Raw genomic sequence first — 16,256 nt, 5'->3', positions numbered from 1 at the left:
TCAAATTTTACCCAGTGGCTTCTGGATCAAATCCAGAACTTACAGTTGACCTGGATTTAAAGACCTTAGTGATCAGCTCTGCTCCCTCTTTAGCTGTTTCAAGCTTTTATTTTCTCCAAAGTAATATTTCTTAAATTATTATTCTGAATTCATATTGTCAGTTTCAAGTCTGGCTAATCTGTCATCTCTACTTGCTTAAAGAATTACCTTAACCTCACAATCTTTCATACAGGTGCATAAAGTGCATCTCAACCTTTCTGATTTAAACAGGCTGAACTGCTTTAATTTTATGTAAGAAATCTATTCCAAATTGTAGTATTCTTTTAGCTCTTTTCAGAATCCTTTTGAGTTCATTAGCATCCTTCTTAGAGAATGATTATTTAAACATTATGAACTATAATATATTCCAGGAATCGACATAATCCAATGATAATGACAATTTCTGATGAATACTGCTACAACTAATTTGTCTTATCATATTTTCTACAATGACTTTGTCACACCAAAAAAAGTACATTCAGTAATCCCTCAATCCATATCTGCACATTAACTTCTCGGTATGATTTTTGTTGAATAGCTGCATGATCTTGCATTCAGTTGTATAAACTGCATGTTATTAAAGCAAGTTATTCTACAAAATTGACCAATAATTATGTCTTGTTAGATACAAATACAGAAACTTTTTCAAGTATCCCCACTTTCTAGGCAAAAAAAACCAAACCAAAACAAAAAAACAAACCCACCACCACCAAATGATCTGCTGCAATAATACACATCAGGTTTGTTTACATCCAGCAACATTAAACCATCATTGACTTCTAGGCTACCATTTCTGAAGAAATCTCAAGCTCATAAATACAAATGTTTCTCTTTTAAACATACCTGAATACTTTGCACTAGAGAAAGAGTAACCACTATACATGTTGCTGATTGTGACGAGAATCACAGCTTGATGTGAACTAACATATTTTGGTGATAATTTTTCATTTTGACATACTAGTGTTTTCCATTTATAAAGAACGTACTTAATTAACTTCCAGTGCTACTAAAAGTGAATTACAGAGCTCAGTTTTATAAATATATGGCACATATGCACCAGATAAATTGTTGTGAATGAAGAACAATATTTTATGATGTTGTTATCCAGATATGTGAGGCAGCTAGAAATAAATAATATTAGCATTGGAGATAGGGTAATATCACGGTCACATTATTTTTAAAATGAGTGTTCAAATCTTTCAGTATGCAATATCTAACAGAAGTATCTAGAAATACCATTACAATCTTCTAGATTGGACACAGCCATGTATTCTGCTTTGTATAATGGTAGTCAAATTTTCCAGTAGTAATATGGAAGAAATAAAAAGATGGTCTTTAAAACAACAGTAAGTTAAAACACTTAAAATAATCAGGTAATATTTTATCAAAGCTTATGATTAAATACAGAATATGCTACTAGACTCACTAATCTCACTGAAGTCAATGGTATGCACTTGAGTGTTTGTTGAACTGGAACATTTAATAAGTTATTGGAGGAGTGTTTCAATACACAAAGAAGTGAGAATTTTATTATCCAGCACTACTTACATGGTAATTTTCTAAAGTTTGAAGACCATATTTGAGTTTTGTAGAACAAAATGATGCAACAGAAAAGTTGCTACTTACAGCACAAGCATGTGTTTTTCCCACAGAGATTTCAAGAAGTTTGAACTTGACATATCTGAAGGATGGCCTGTATTTATAATTCATAGAACTGCTCCTGTTGGAGAACAGAATTCATGTGGGTAACATAGAACTACTTGCATCGCCAGTAAAGGCCTCTTGCCTCAGTGCAAATGACTGAAACGTAAAATCAATTCACTGTTGAAGTACACAATGCACAAACAGCTTTAAGGAACAACGTCGCTAAATATCTATCAAAAAGGAAAGAAAAAGAGTCAACTGTTGTGAACACACAAAGTACACTGATTCTGTAGAATGCATACTTTGACAAGAATGTGTTTGAGCAAGTAGAGGCATTCTTTATTTTGATCGCCACTGTTAAGGGTTTGAACAGCTTCTTTTCACGACTATTGTCATCAATGCCAGAGTAAGACCAGGAACAAAAAGAAAAACTTTTTGCAAAGTAGATCTAGAAACTTAGAGTACTGAATACAAAGAGTATGTAACCACTACTTTAAAAAAAAAAAAAAAAAAAAAAAAAAAAAGCTCTGAAAACAAAGAAAATTGATAGGAGAAATTCTATTATCTTCCTTAGATGCACTTGATTGGTATCAACAAAGAAAGCCAAACTAAATCTAAAAAGGAAATAAGAGCCATAATTTAGTGATGTCTGTTTGAATAGCTTTGAAGAAGGAAAACTAAAGATATAGGGAAAATAGAAAACCTAAATTGAGATATGAATTGAAAACTACTTCAAGGATTTTTTTCTGAAGCAGAATAGACAATAGACAGTATTCATCTCTAAAGATTTCCGATGAGAAATATCTGTATCTAGCAGACACTCTAACCTTAGATAAAAGGAATGCAAATCCCCCACCCAAGCAAACAAAATACCTATTCGTTTCTTATTTCACTTCATGACCTTTAGTCCATCTTTTTATGGTTTTTTTCCTATTCTATGTAAAAATGTTCCTCTATATTTCACTTTGTATTTTCATCTTCTGTAATGAGTTTATTATATTTCCATCAAATTTCAGTTTCTTCTACCCTACTTCTTGTGTCTAATCTTGCTGAACCTTTGCTTTTTTTTCTACATCACCTCCCTTCTTCAGCACTTGAGCTTCCTGTAGCTTTCTCATGGTGTAAGTAAAACTCTGGCCTAAGACCATCATGTGGTTGCCAATGAATCTGTGTAGGTAGTAGAGCTGCACAAGTAGTTGGGCTGCTGTCCAGTTACTAATCAGTGACTACAGGAAAAAGCAAGCCAGTGGATTACATTTAAGCAGACAGATTATATCCAGCCATATACATTTGTACATTATACATGTGCAGAGAGCTGTCCCTCTGCTCCCACATTTCTTCTTCCACTGGTTCTTCAATGTTATGTGTAGGTCTTCAAAGGCTCCTTATTAAAAAACCTCTCAGAGTATTCCCAATCTACACTCTCAAGCATACTTTCCTTATCTGTCCCCCTACAGGTATAGCCTTCCTCATACATTTTTTATCTTCCCTCATGGACAAACCATACAGATTTTCTCAATATTTATCAGTGTGAGCTTATAAATCTTTATTCTTTTTTAACGCAAGCAGCTCCTGGCTTTAAAAACTGAATTTGTTAGGATTTGACTATTAGACTGCTATATGTTACCTGATCTCTTTTCACTAACGATTGGAATAGAATAATACTTTTCCAAACTCCATTGGCACTGCAGTTGCAAAATAAATGAGTCTGAAATACGAAAGGCTTTCCCCCATTAATTTCATAAGAACAAGCATACCAACAGCTCAGCAGGCAAAGCAGAGTACCCACCACACACACGCCATTCCCCAGCCCTTTCACGGACCCAAGACTCTGTGAATACCCTCAGTCACCCCACAACCCACAGGAGGGAGCGCAATGGGGCAGGGGCTGTTCCGAGCACAGTCCGTAGCCTACGGCGAGACCATCTCCCCTTCCAGCCAGACCCCGCGGGGTTCCCTCCCCGCCGCCGTGCCCGCTCCTTCCCATTTGGCTTCCACGGAGGCGGCGCGCTCGGAGGGGGGGGAAGACGAGGGCCGGCCCTCACCCAGCTCCCGCCCGCCCCACCGCCGCCGGGTCCGCGGAGCCCCACGCACCCGGGATGCGGCCGGCGGCGGGGCGCCGGCTGTTGGCAGGCGCTGGGGGCAGGCGGACGGGGAGGTGGGCTCCTGCCGCCGCCGCGGTTCGGCGCCACCGCCGCTCCTGGGATTAGGCTCCTGCTCGGCTGCCATGCGGAGCGGCGGAGACGGAGCGGCGGGGCACAGCGGGAGGGCGCGGGGCGCCGCCGGGCGCTAGACGGGCGGCCGGCGCGGAGCCGCCGGAGCTCTCCAGGGTCCCGGAGCGCCGCCCGCCGCGGCCGAGCTCGCCGCGTCGATGCCGCGGACACGGGCGCTCCAGGGCTCCTCGGCGGCTCCGAGCAGCATGACACGGCTGAGGTACCTCCGCGCCGCCGTCTCGGGCTTCTATTTGTGGGAAGCTGCGGTGCTGCTCAGGTGAGCGTCTTTGGGTCGCTTTTCTCTCGCGGCGGAATGCTTGTCGGTGTCTCTCTTCACCACTACTAGCGGCAACAGCTGCACTCTGGGCACGGAACTACGTGCATGGGGTCTGTGTCTCGTGAATAGTATTGCACTGCATTGAATTTGATTAGCGTTGGGGAAAACAAGGGCTCCGTATTTCCATTGCCTGTTCACAGGTTGTGTCTCCCTGTTTCACCCAGGAATTTTATCACTATGTTCAGCAGGAACTGTAGCACTGTTGATTCTGAAAATTCTACACGTGGAAATTGTCCATGCATAGAAGTTACAGGTGATCAGGGATGTAAACATACAGATGCGATCTATTGCTACCAGTTCTTTTTTGTTAAGAAATTCAGGGTCTGCTCTAGGTCAAAAAAAGTCCTATCCAGAAATAGAAGTGAAAGCAGAGAACATGATCTATAGGATTTCACTCAAGACGGAAGGCACTTGCTCTACGACACTGACAATCTTGGATGTGTATTACAAACAATAATGATCTATCCATTAGCTACAAGCCATGTCAAAGATTTAGGTTCATAAGGCTTTTCTCCACTTTCTGCCCAGCACGCTTTCACTCGCTAAACTAATGTTAGGATATCAGTGGACATTTTCTTTTGATACATAGTTCTGGAAGTGTGGTGATAGCAGGCTACAATAAATTTGAGTCCTCCATTGACTCAAAAAGTGAAGGGAATCTTAGCAAAATCCTACATACAAAGAAGCAGACATCTGTGTTATCACAGACTTAGTGCTGATGGTGAGTTAACTGTGCTTGTTATCAACAAACAGCTGTAGTGCTGGATAAAAATAAATAGAATCATGGCATATCTTACAACACTGATAGATTGTTTTTACATACCATGTTGTTATTTTACGAAAATAAATAGAGAAACTTAAATTTGAAAAGGGGTTGTCCAAAGAGGATTTGTGAATTATAGATTTAAGGGCTTTATAACTAAAAATTTAAATGTAGTGTGTAGTGCCTCACAGAATCTCAATTATCTGTTTTGTGTGAACATGCATAATATAAACAGTTTCTAATACGTTTGTGTGTGTGTGTGTGTGTGTGTGAGAGAGAGAGAGAGAGAGAGAGAGAGAGAGAGAGAGAGATTTTGCATAGAGCAAGAGATTTTAAGAAATTGGGTCACATGGGATGGGATTAATTGACATTGGGAGGAAACAGTAAATACATGTATATGATAGTTTAACTTTTCCACCTGCACTGAAAATTTAATGTTCAAAGTAGATAACTAAGCCCCTGTGTAGGCAAAGCAAACAATACTGTTATCATAATTTTGTTTCAACATGGTCATAATGAATATTTTTTCTCATTGTATTATTTAAATACCATTCTACTGTAGAATGATTAGTCCTTAATCTTACCAATCCTTAATATATTTTTTTAATTATTAATAATAAAAACTCTCTTTGTGAATGTGAATAAGTAAGTTTTGGAAAGCATACAGGTATTTTTCGTCATATGATCTTGGACTAACAGTGACTTGTTTCAAAATGCATACATGCAACTTATTATGCATAAATTCAGATTATCTTCTTCAGTGTCCAAAAATCCTGATGTATTAAAATAACCTCATGCTCTTAAGTTTTCTCATAATGACAAATAATGTTCCAGTGCATACAGATTCTTTCATGTAGTGTCTGAGAAAGACTTCAGAAAACTTCTCAGTCTCTCAATACAGGGATTGCTGGACATGCAATAGGACCTGAGAACCCCAAGTCAGTTCTTTAGGATCCACAGGAGTCTCCTCCATGCCCAAGACAGATTGCTTTACAATTGAAAAAGTGTATACGCACATGCATACGCACACACACAAAGTTTAAAACATTAAAGGCTACAGCATTCCCAAGCTTTTAATTCCAGTTCTCTTCCAATTTCAGCCTTGTGAGCTGATGATGTACACCAGAGCAAAGAGCAAAGAGAACGGGGAGCGCTAGGACACCGATTCCACTATAAGGCACAGAACGCCGAGCCTTAGTGCCTACATGGATCTGCCAGGAATTGCTATGAACAACCGAGTCTTAAGTTTTTGACTTCTTCAAACACTATAGGAAAAATAACATATCTTTTCTTACACTGTACAGCACTGAAACATTTCTGCCCTTTGTTAATAAGCATTAAAAGCTGTATGAGAGAGAACTCTAATGGAAACCTATGAGGAAAAACTTTCAATTCTTGCCCAATAGATGTGAAGCTGAGTAAAGTGACTGTTTAAATACTATGCCTACGAAGCTAGTTGTTCAGTTTTATGTTCAGTAGAGGTGAAAGCAAAAAAGGATTTTCTAAGTATGGGCATTCTACTTTAATGAATAAGGACTCTGGATTTGCTCACTTTACAAGAGGAAACAGATTTTTCTTTTTTGCAATAATTCATTTTTCATTTCATATTTATAAGTTTTTCAGATTGGAGTGACTGAAACAAAATGTATATTGGCCTTTTCAATTATTAATTTGATTTCTGAAAGACATTGCAGAAAGATAAAAAGTCATTAATTGTAATTCATAATAGTTTTAGATTAATAACATACGTATTAATAATACAACAATATATTATATATAAGGAAAACAAGAATTTAAGCAGATAACACTTGATTATATTTTCACTGGTACTTATGAGGACTGGGAGAAAAGCTATCATCAAACTAAAACCAAACAAACGAAAAATTATTAATTAATGCCAGGCCAAGTGCAGTGCTACATTAAAATGTGGGTAGAGAGGTAAAAAATTAGGGTGAGAAATTAAGGGAAAAAAGAATAATGGAGCCTAAGCAATAACTGTAATTCACTACCACACAAGGAAAGTAAACATTTCTAAGGCAGAGTTTGACATCATAGTTATATCTAAGACTGAATATTCCTCTGAGTTTTCATTAAAGAAATACGGTAAACACAGATTCCTCTACCTGCCTGGGTTACAAGGGGTCACGCTGAAAGCAAGGTGGTTGTAGAGTCACACAAAGATCATATTTGTGAGCCAAGGAGGCTTACAACAGTTCTCCAACTTGCATGGGCTTAGAACTACACCATCATGGACTTACCAGGAATTTTTTCTTTAAGCTTTCTACTTTAAGAGTACAGTATATGCATTTTGTATATAGACCTGTGAAAGGGGAAAATGGTATCAATAAGAAGGTGCAGAAATGCAAAATAGATTGCCTCTATGTTTTTTTAGATAACCATATTAGCAGAGACTAGGAGTCATGCTTGGTTAAGTTATTGCCTCTTTTCTTGTTCTTCTCACTGCCCCATTGGCCTTTTGTTGTAAGAAACAGTATCATAGAGACAGCTAATTGTACTTTGAAGCCAGATTCTTGTTTTAAAAATCTCCATGGATCCTAACTCTGGGGCATGTCTGAGCTCATAGTTAAATGATTTTGAAATTATTCTTGCATTGCATTGCAAATTGATTTCAGATGAGTAGCTTTAAGAAGCAGAAGTCAATGTCTTTTAAGCTACCATCGTTTGTCTCTTATATAAATAATGAAAGAGACACAACACCAAAGAATTATTAAATCTGAGTTAGCATCATTAACATCTTAGAAAATAGTTTACCTGATGCTTTAATTAGATTTCAATTGTTTATTAAGATGTTAAGTGTTGTATCTACCATAGTATTCAAGAAATAAAATCAGGATGTGAATAAAATAGTGTGTGGAAAAAAATAATGAGAGCACTGAGTCACAGGACCTTTCCATAGCAGTCCTGACTCAATTTGAAAAGTTTCTGCGGAATAGATCAGACTCCATATCCTAATGAAAAAGACCTGATGCATGTCAGAAAGCAGCAAGAGAAGGGAAGGTGAACAGTGAGTTCAGAATCACAGCAAGTCAGACAGGAGCCGGTTCCTGTCAGTAAGGTTTGCAGTTCCACAGAACCAGCACTAGAACAGAGCAGATCCTGTCTACACAACACTTTGGATTACTAAGCCATGTCCACAATGGTGATGTAGGTTCAAGGTCAAGCCAAAAAGTCAGGTCAGCAAATGAGAGCTAGGAAGGTACAAGGCTCAGTGCAGGTGCACCCAGTTGGCCTGAGCAAAGACCAAGAGCTATTCCCCAGCAACCTTGATAGGAAAAAAAAAAGAAACCAAAAACAAACAAACAAACAGAAAACAAACAAACAGAAAACCAGAAAGAACAAAAAAGAGAGAAACAGCTCCTGAGGTTTCTCACAGCTTTTATCAAATAGTTCTGATAAAACTGGGCTTCTGCATTATCAGAGCTGGCACTAAGCCCATGTAGCCAGATCCTTGGTAGGAAGGCAATGTGTTCATGGCCCTTCTAAAATGTCAGGAGGAGAGCTCTAGTATTCCCTTGCAGAATAAACCCACAGGGAGGTATTGTACTTTTCAAAACTTGGATGAAGAAGGGTTTTATCTGTGAGCAAGCACTCGGAATTCAAATTCTGTGTATTTCAAATACATAGGTGAAAACACTGAAGCCCCTTTGAACTGAATTTGAGTTTTGACACTAGTATGAATTCAGTCAGCACTTTTACTACCTATTCTTAATTTCTATAAGAAAACAATTATTTTCCTAAATGATTACTATGTTTATAACATTAAGAAAGAAATGCATGCAGAGTTTTGAGGTATAACACAATTAGCTGTAATATATAATTGAATAACAAAACAATTTCAATTATGAACAGGAGACTTTCAATTCTTATTCTTACTGCGCTACTGACATTTTCTTACTTTCCAGCCTCTCCTAACTCATTACAAGCCAAATGATGCTAACAACAACTGAAAGCTAGTAATATTTTGAGATGAGTGCTGTGCTGTGCTTCAGTGTGATGAAAAATGTAATAGCTCCTCCATCAGATTAATCTTGTCCAGCTATCCTACTGTGACAATTACAGAAAATGAAAATTTTTATAAGATTAGAGCTTATTTTAACAGATTTATAATACAAGCTTCAAATGACCTTACTGAGTATTATATAATAATACCTATAGCAAATGATTCCAGTAAATCAGCTTTTCTCTAATAGTGAGCAATGAAGAACTCTTCTATGTGATGCTGCATCTTCTTTTTATTGCTTTTCCTAGGGATCTTTATGATGTACATTGGAAGAATCAGTAGAGGCAGACAGAAACTATAAGGAAGTTTTACTGTCACTGATACATGAGCATTGTGAACAGACCAAATAAAAGGCACCCTCTTGAGGACAAATATTAGTTATCAGAAGAAAGGGAATATCTCAGAGGGCAGGAAAAACATAGCCAGAAACTGTATGTAACAAGAATGCAGGACTAAGGCATGAGACTAAGAGCAGCATCAGGAAGATGAAGAGTCTGCACAATAATGTAGAGAGAAAAGAAGGGAGAAGTCTTTGAAATTGTATTTTTTTTTTTCTAGCAGGAATTACAATTCATTATTTGTTCTGACTTCTGAAGCAGTAAAATCCTTGCCAACTGGTGTCTTTAGGTGATGTGTTAATATAAATGCTAACTAGTAATAATAGAAAGAATGGAAGGAAAGTGTACAAAAGTAGGCATGACATGAAGTAGGCATGGCATGACATGAAGTAACAAAAGAATATATTTGGCTATTACTCTCCCGACCACCTGTCTAGTGAATTGTTCCAACATTATTCAGCAGCAAGCAGGGTAATGCTTGGTCTTCAATAGATTTTATAACGTAATATACACTTCCTATATAATTTTCCTGCACTGGAGATTATCCTGTTGTCCCTCTAGCTCTATAGTGGGTGTACAAAATGAAAAGGGACAGAGAGAATTGGGGTAATTTCCAAGTAGGAACTTCCCTTTTCCCTTAAGAAGATCAGTTCTTTTCAATATTGTCTTTACTGAAGTTTGTATTTGGTGACAAGAACTAGCTAAATGCATTTTCCAAGGGAAGTAGTTTTGAGAGAATGTAAAAAAGCTGAAGACCCCCCAGAGCTAATTGACTACACTGTAAAATTAATTTTGTGAAACAATAAAGTAAGTAGAAAGCAAACATAGGAGTACTAAATTTTTCTAAACTGTGGGGCTGTGAGTTGCTATTAATCTTTATGTCACTCTTGGAGATAAAACTAATTTATGAAGAGTTTCATAAGCAAAATGAGTATAGATATGTCATTTAAAAGAGCAGGGTAGGTTTTTCCCTCTGCCTGATTAAAAATTCAAGATGGAGTTTAACTATATAACCTATTGTTTTAGGATTTTATCCTTTGTTGCACTCCATATTTTATTAATATATTAGAAGGTGCTACAGACTTCACTGTTGTTCAAAGCTTTACAACTATGTACAGCTTGCATAAATCCCTACCCTGCATAGAACTATCTCTAGTTTCATATAGAATATGCATTCTCTTACAGAATCTTGAAAGGTAAAAAATGAACCTAATGAGAACCAAAATATCATCTGTAACTATCCAAGGCTCTGGAGGTACCAGAACTAATTGTTTCCAAGTATTTTTCTATTAGATTGGCTCTTTAGAAGTCTACACAATTTTTAATATGATCACCTTCAAATAACTTTAATTTTCATGACTAACCACTGAGTAAATATAGTTATGTCAGCATGATTCTTTAAAAAGTTGTTTTTTAAAAATAATTATTATTACATCTTAATGGGTGACTGCAGAGCCTATGGATTTAGTGGGTTGACTTTTTTTTTTTTTTTTTTTGTGAAAAGTTTCTTTGTAATGTGATACAGTGGCCTTAGATTAAAAAAAAAAAAACAAAACAAAACAACAACAAAAAAAACTTCTATCTAGTTCCTGAAAGGCTTTTAATTTCATAAAGTTTAAAAATGCACCATCATCTGTTAAATTCAGTAACACACAAAGAGGTCCATGCTCTGGGCATATATAGGCTAAAATGTATTCAGCTGCAGTGACCATCTAAACTTCCAGTTTAGTTAGCAACATATCTGCTGGCTAAGGGTGCCCTACTAGATAAATAAAATAAATGTCACAGAGTGGTAACTTTCTGAAAACGGTAACGTAATTCTTTTTCATTTTTGAGGTCAAAAGTAAAAATTATGTAATCAATAGTGATTTACTGTGCTTGGCTGAAAGAAAATTGTTTTAATTGCTTTTTAGGAAAAAAGTCTTTTGCTCTGTGAGATATTGTTTTCTAGGTGTATGAAGAGATATTGATATAGAGAAAATCACTCTATACACTACATAAACCTATATGTTGTATAAAATATACATAACATATGCAACACATAACAGCTTTACAATACCAGATCGTAGAAAGAATGGCCATAAGAAAATTGCATCCTAATCCACCAGTATTACATGAGTCTCTGGGTTAAAACGCATCCTTTAAATCTGGGAAGTCAATCTGAAAGTTATCTGCCAACCTTCTAAACTCCAAAGAGTAACTTAGGGTGGGACACTGACTAGGGGCAGTGGTCCCTAGACGGGACAGCAGTGTACCTCAACTCTAGTCATGCATTCTGAGCACTGGCTTCACACAGCTGAAACATAACTAAACACTGTATTCTATGGTAGATACTAATTCTGTGTCTAAGTACCTATAAAATGCCTCCATGAAGGGATATGTTTCTGAATGATGATTTCTCCGCTATCTCATGCTATGAGATCAGAGAGTTTATAGCGAAAAAATTGCAGAAGTGAAATATACTATTTTCTGTTCTTGAAGATAGGAGAACATTCTCTTGCACACTGAAGATAGGATTATCAACTGTTTTGAACACAATATTGAGACTTCTACTGTATAAAATGAACATGAATATGGGATACACCCACCTGAGACAGTTATATATGATTATAGAAAGTACAATACAGAAGAGAACAGGAATTAAAACAGATACTTGCGTCCAGTTTCTCAATATACATGTTAAAATATTATCTCTAAAACATCACAAAATTTTAACACTGCAAGTGAACTCTAAGAACATACTTAAGTTTTAAATTGTTCTTATTATTCCTGTACACAGATGGATGTAAAGGTAATCAATTTTTTTTTTTCTGCAATCACAGTGTATGTATTTGATTAGATTCCCTAAAATATAACTCCTCTAAGTAACAGTCAGCAGAATGGTCTTTTTCATTCTTTTTAAAAGTGGCTATTCCTATAAGATCAGACTGCATTTGGTATTTTTTTTCATTCACCTGGTACTTTCCCATTTGTTTGCAGGAGATTTAAGACTACTGAGATGACAATCAAGCAGATACTGCATATAGGGCATAAACAAGACTAGCGTAGCAAATACAAATACAAAGCATTTATGTAAGGGTAATACTACATACATAAGAGAATTCTGTAGGTAAGAGAATATGTGTAAGTGTAGTGACTCAGGATAATTATGGTAAAAATATGAAAGGCTAGCAGCACTGTTTTTTAACCTTCACATTATTTTCCCTGATTCATTCAGTAAGGAATACGCTTCAGTACATGTATTACAAACACTGGGCGCTGTCATTACGCAGCATGAATCCTGTCATTCTCCACATCACCCTGAAGCTCAACTCTGTTGCTGCCTTAAAGAAAGTCTTATATTGAATTATAGTGTAGATCTAGATAGAACTAATGAAAAGAAAAAATATACTTAATTTGTTTATCTCATGTAAATTAACTATGCTCGTTGAGACATTCCTGTCTCATGGAAATTTCCAAATATCTGAAATAATTTTATTACTTTTTCTATGCAAGAAAGGAAGTCAGGGAAAAAGCCTGTTTTTAGTTTCCTGCATAAGGAAAAAAGTTTCTGTCAATTCCAAGGGGGTCATGTTGAGAGAGATTTTTGAACATTAGAATTTGAGATCCCTACTTCAGTTGCTGTCATCATTAGGAAATTGACTGTTGCTGAGAAAATAAGCAAGAGACCTAACCAGATTCCACGCAAGCCTGCCAGCTTTTCATTACAACAGCATTAAAACAGACATGTTTCTGTAAAACACTTGGATAATAAAACCATATTTTCCCATCTGTAATATTTATCTTACTTGTAAATCCTTAATCAATAGTAACAGTATCTACACCATAATTTGCTAAGCAAAATAAATAATTTCATAAGAACTGTTTCAGGAATGAATTTTACACAGAACTAAGTTGTATTTATTGCTAATTTTTTTCTTGTCTGTAGATATCGTGCCTGTTGAAATACTTTGTGCTAATGTGAGTCACTCTTTAAGCTATACTCTGCATCCCTGTAACAACTCATGTCTTATCAAACTTATTTTGGACAAAAAAAATCTCATCTTCAAAAGGGCCAAATGATATATGCTGTAGATACAGGACAATACTATTGTGCTGTTGTAAGCAGAGTTTCACTAAGGCAAATGGAAAAGTGTTTAATTGTGATTCAGTCTCCAAGAATCCTGGGGATTTCATTCAAAATAAAATTTGTATCTAGTTTTGATATTTTTCACATTTCATTATATTTTAAAAACCTTGAATTTTTTTTGTGAAGAGTAAAAAAACAAACAAACAAAAAATTATTTGAGAAGATACATGAAACACCTGTATTCTGCTTTCAGTATTCCTGGATTGGTCCTAGATTTGTGCAAAGTTTGCTTCAGGAAAGAATAGTGTAGAGTATGTAGCCAGGGAAAAATTTCTTTTTACTTAATTCACCTTTTAATCTATTGTTTCCTCACTGACATCAATTAAATTACTATTCATTAGATGAAAGACACCAATCATTTCTTGCACGTGCTCAGTTAGCTAGAGGAATCATTCATTAATCACAAAAATTAATGCAATTGTTCAGCTCTGACACGCATTTATAGAAGGATATCTAGTGCTACGAAAGATAAAATTCTGAAATTATTTTGCTTGGCACTTTTGAAAGCTGTCCATTACACCAATAACTTTTTTCCATTTTTCAGTTAATAGACAAATTAGTCTTTATAATGAGATAGTAATGCAAGCTCAGTCTACTGTAGACTGAGGATTAACAATGTCTATATTCAGATATATTCCATCAATTCAAACAAAAATTAACCAAAGAAAAACAAAAGGTAATTTTATTTTGGAAGGATCTATCTTTAATTTGGAGTTAGCGCTGTCAGAAATGCCTATATAGTAGGTCTGTGGAAGAGTTATAAATATTCCAAATTCTGATATTTTTCAGCTTTCTGTGCAAATATTTGATGAGCTTCTTATTACCAAAAAAGGAGATTAAAAATAATTAAGAAACTAGGACCCAAATTTATATCACTGATGAAAATAAGTTGAACAACATATATGAGATTACTAAGGAAAAGGATGCTTCTGGGAAAGTTAGGAATAAATATTTAATATATAGCCAGAATTCATAAAATATGTTAAGCAAAACCACATGCTGCATGACTGCAGTTGGCAACAATGAACTTGTCTTAGAGAGCAAAATTAGACAACATTTATCAAATCCATTTATTAAGTTGGAGAACCATATCCACCGGATTATAAAGAGTGCTGAAAAAAGAAAAAAAAAAACAGTTTTCCTCCTTTACTCAAAGAAATACACGTTTTTCCAAAGGTGGGGAGTGGAGTAGGGAAGGACAGAGCCAGGAGCAATCACTATGCTTAAACATGTATAGAGTCACAAAAAAAAACAACCAAACAAGCGTACCAACAAGCGTATCCAAATTGAGCCTCATCTGGACTGCAAAGCCCTTTAACCTGGAGAATGAAGATTGAGTCTGAGTGACCTAAACTTAGAAACTCCTTAGTGTTTAAGCTGAAAAACTCTACAGCAATCCAAATATTTTTAAAACATATTGTAAAAAAGCTATAATATATACAGCCAGCTCACTTCTATGACAAATAGTGTTGGAGGAAGACTGCATTACCAGAGCAATGGTCAGCTCCAAAACAGGAAGAGATACAACACTGTAAAGGTATCAGAAAGTTCATAACAAAAAGTAAATATTGCCTAGACAATAAAGAGCATTAAAATGCAACATTGCTTCAGTCACTGAACAAAAAAAATGAATGCGTTCCAAATTTGAAAGAAAAGACATTTTGAATAATAGAGATGCAATCCTATTTATTTTTCATTTATTTTTCTTTTCAAGGCACTATCATAATAAATAATGAATCGTTAGCATTCTTAAAAAAATGAAAATTCATTATTTGCAGCACATAAGCATTACTTTTTCTGAAAATATGTCCAATGATTTCTGCTGTGACTCTAATTATCTCTGCAGTGTTATATAAAAAAAATTAATCTGACCTTTTGAACTTACTCAAAGTAAGAGGACAAAAAGGTAACCAAAAAAAAAAATCTAGAAGAGTGAAAAATCTGTAGGAGAATCTAACCTGTCACAGAAAATATTTGAACTTCTCCTGAGAACTTTTGTTAGAAATCACCTCTTTAAAATCTTGGTGAGATACTGCTTCTGCTCCTGTTATTGGAACTGACAGTCCTTTCTCTGTACACAGAATTTAAGAGTTCTGTGTTCCAATCTGAGCTAATAACATCTTTAAACAGTGCAGGACATGAAAATCTGTGTTTATATTGCATCAGAAGTTGATGACTTCATGACCTACAACAAATGAAAGAACTGTCATTTTTAATTAGCAATACTTTACTGCTATTGCTAGTATTATAGATCCTTTATTTTCAGTTTTAACAGAACAGAAAGACAGCTAGAATCTCACTCTTTTTGAATCATGTCAAATTTAATTTTCTCCTTCATTTCCTATCTTTGGGTTTAGTATATGTCATGCTCTTCCTCCACATACTCTTTCACTAGTAGAAACTTGCTTTTCTTTTTTCTTGGTCCCTCGGGATTAAATTCATTCATTCATGAATAAAGCTCAAGTAGAATTCTTTTTTATTGCTAAAATAGTAAGGAGTAGGAAGAGGAAGAATTCCTTGCACAAGCCTTAAACAGCAGGAACATAATGTTATCTAATTCATGTATCCAAATTATCCTGGGCTCAAAGTATAAGTAATGTAAAGAGACTGAGACTTTGAAAATATAATTTACATCAGGAGTCTAATTTTGAGTCTTACTTTTCTCCTCAGAAGAAGCTGTGTGGGCTGGAAGGGCACAACAGTGACTACAGATTCTTTCAGAACTAGATCTATGCAGCCATGATCCTCTGACACTTCTCAAGAGCACAAGTC

At 35.9% G+C, this 16,256-nt stretch overlaps 1 protein-coding gene across 2 annotated transcripts in view; it reads left to right on the top strand.

Moving 5' to 3' along the window:
• The first annotated feature begins 3,819 nt into the window (after positions 1-3,819).
• Positions 3,820-16,256, top strand: part of GLRA3 (glycine receptor alpha 3) — a 73,403-nt gene continuing 60,966 nt past the window's right edge. The window contains exon 1 of one of the 2 annotated variants that reach the window (XM_048942749.1): positions 3,820-4,173. In XM_048942749.1, the coding sequence (XP_048798706.1) occupies positions 4,055-4,173 (119 nt within the window). In that variant the 5' untranslated portion in view covers positions 3,820-4,054. The remainder of the gene's footprint in view (positions 4,174-16,256) is intronic. The other variant, XM_048942750.1, reaches the window with a different exon arrangement.

This window comes from Lagopus muta, chromosome 4 (assembly GCF_023343835.1).
Source record: "Lagopus muta isolate bLagMut1 chromosome 4, bLagMut1 primary, whole genome shotgun sequence".
NCBI lineage: Eukaryota > Metazoa > Chordata > Aves > Galliformes > Phasianidae > Lagopus > Lagopus muta.
This window is presented reverse-complemented; position numbering and strand designations above follow the sequence as displayed.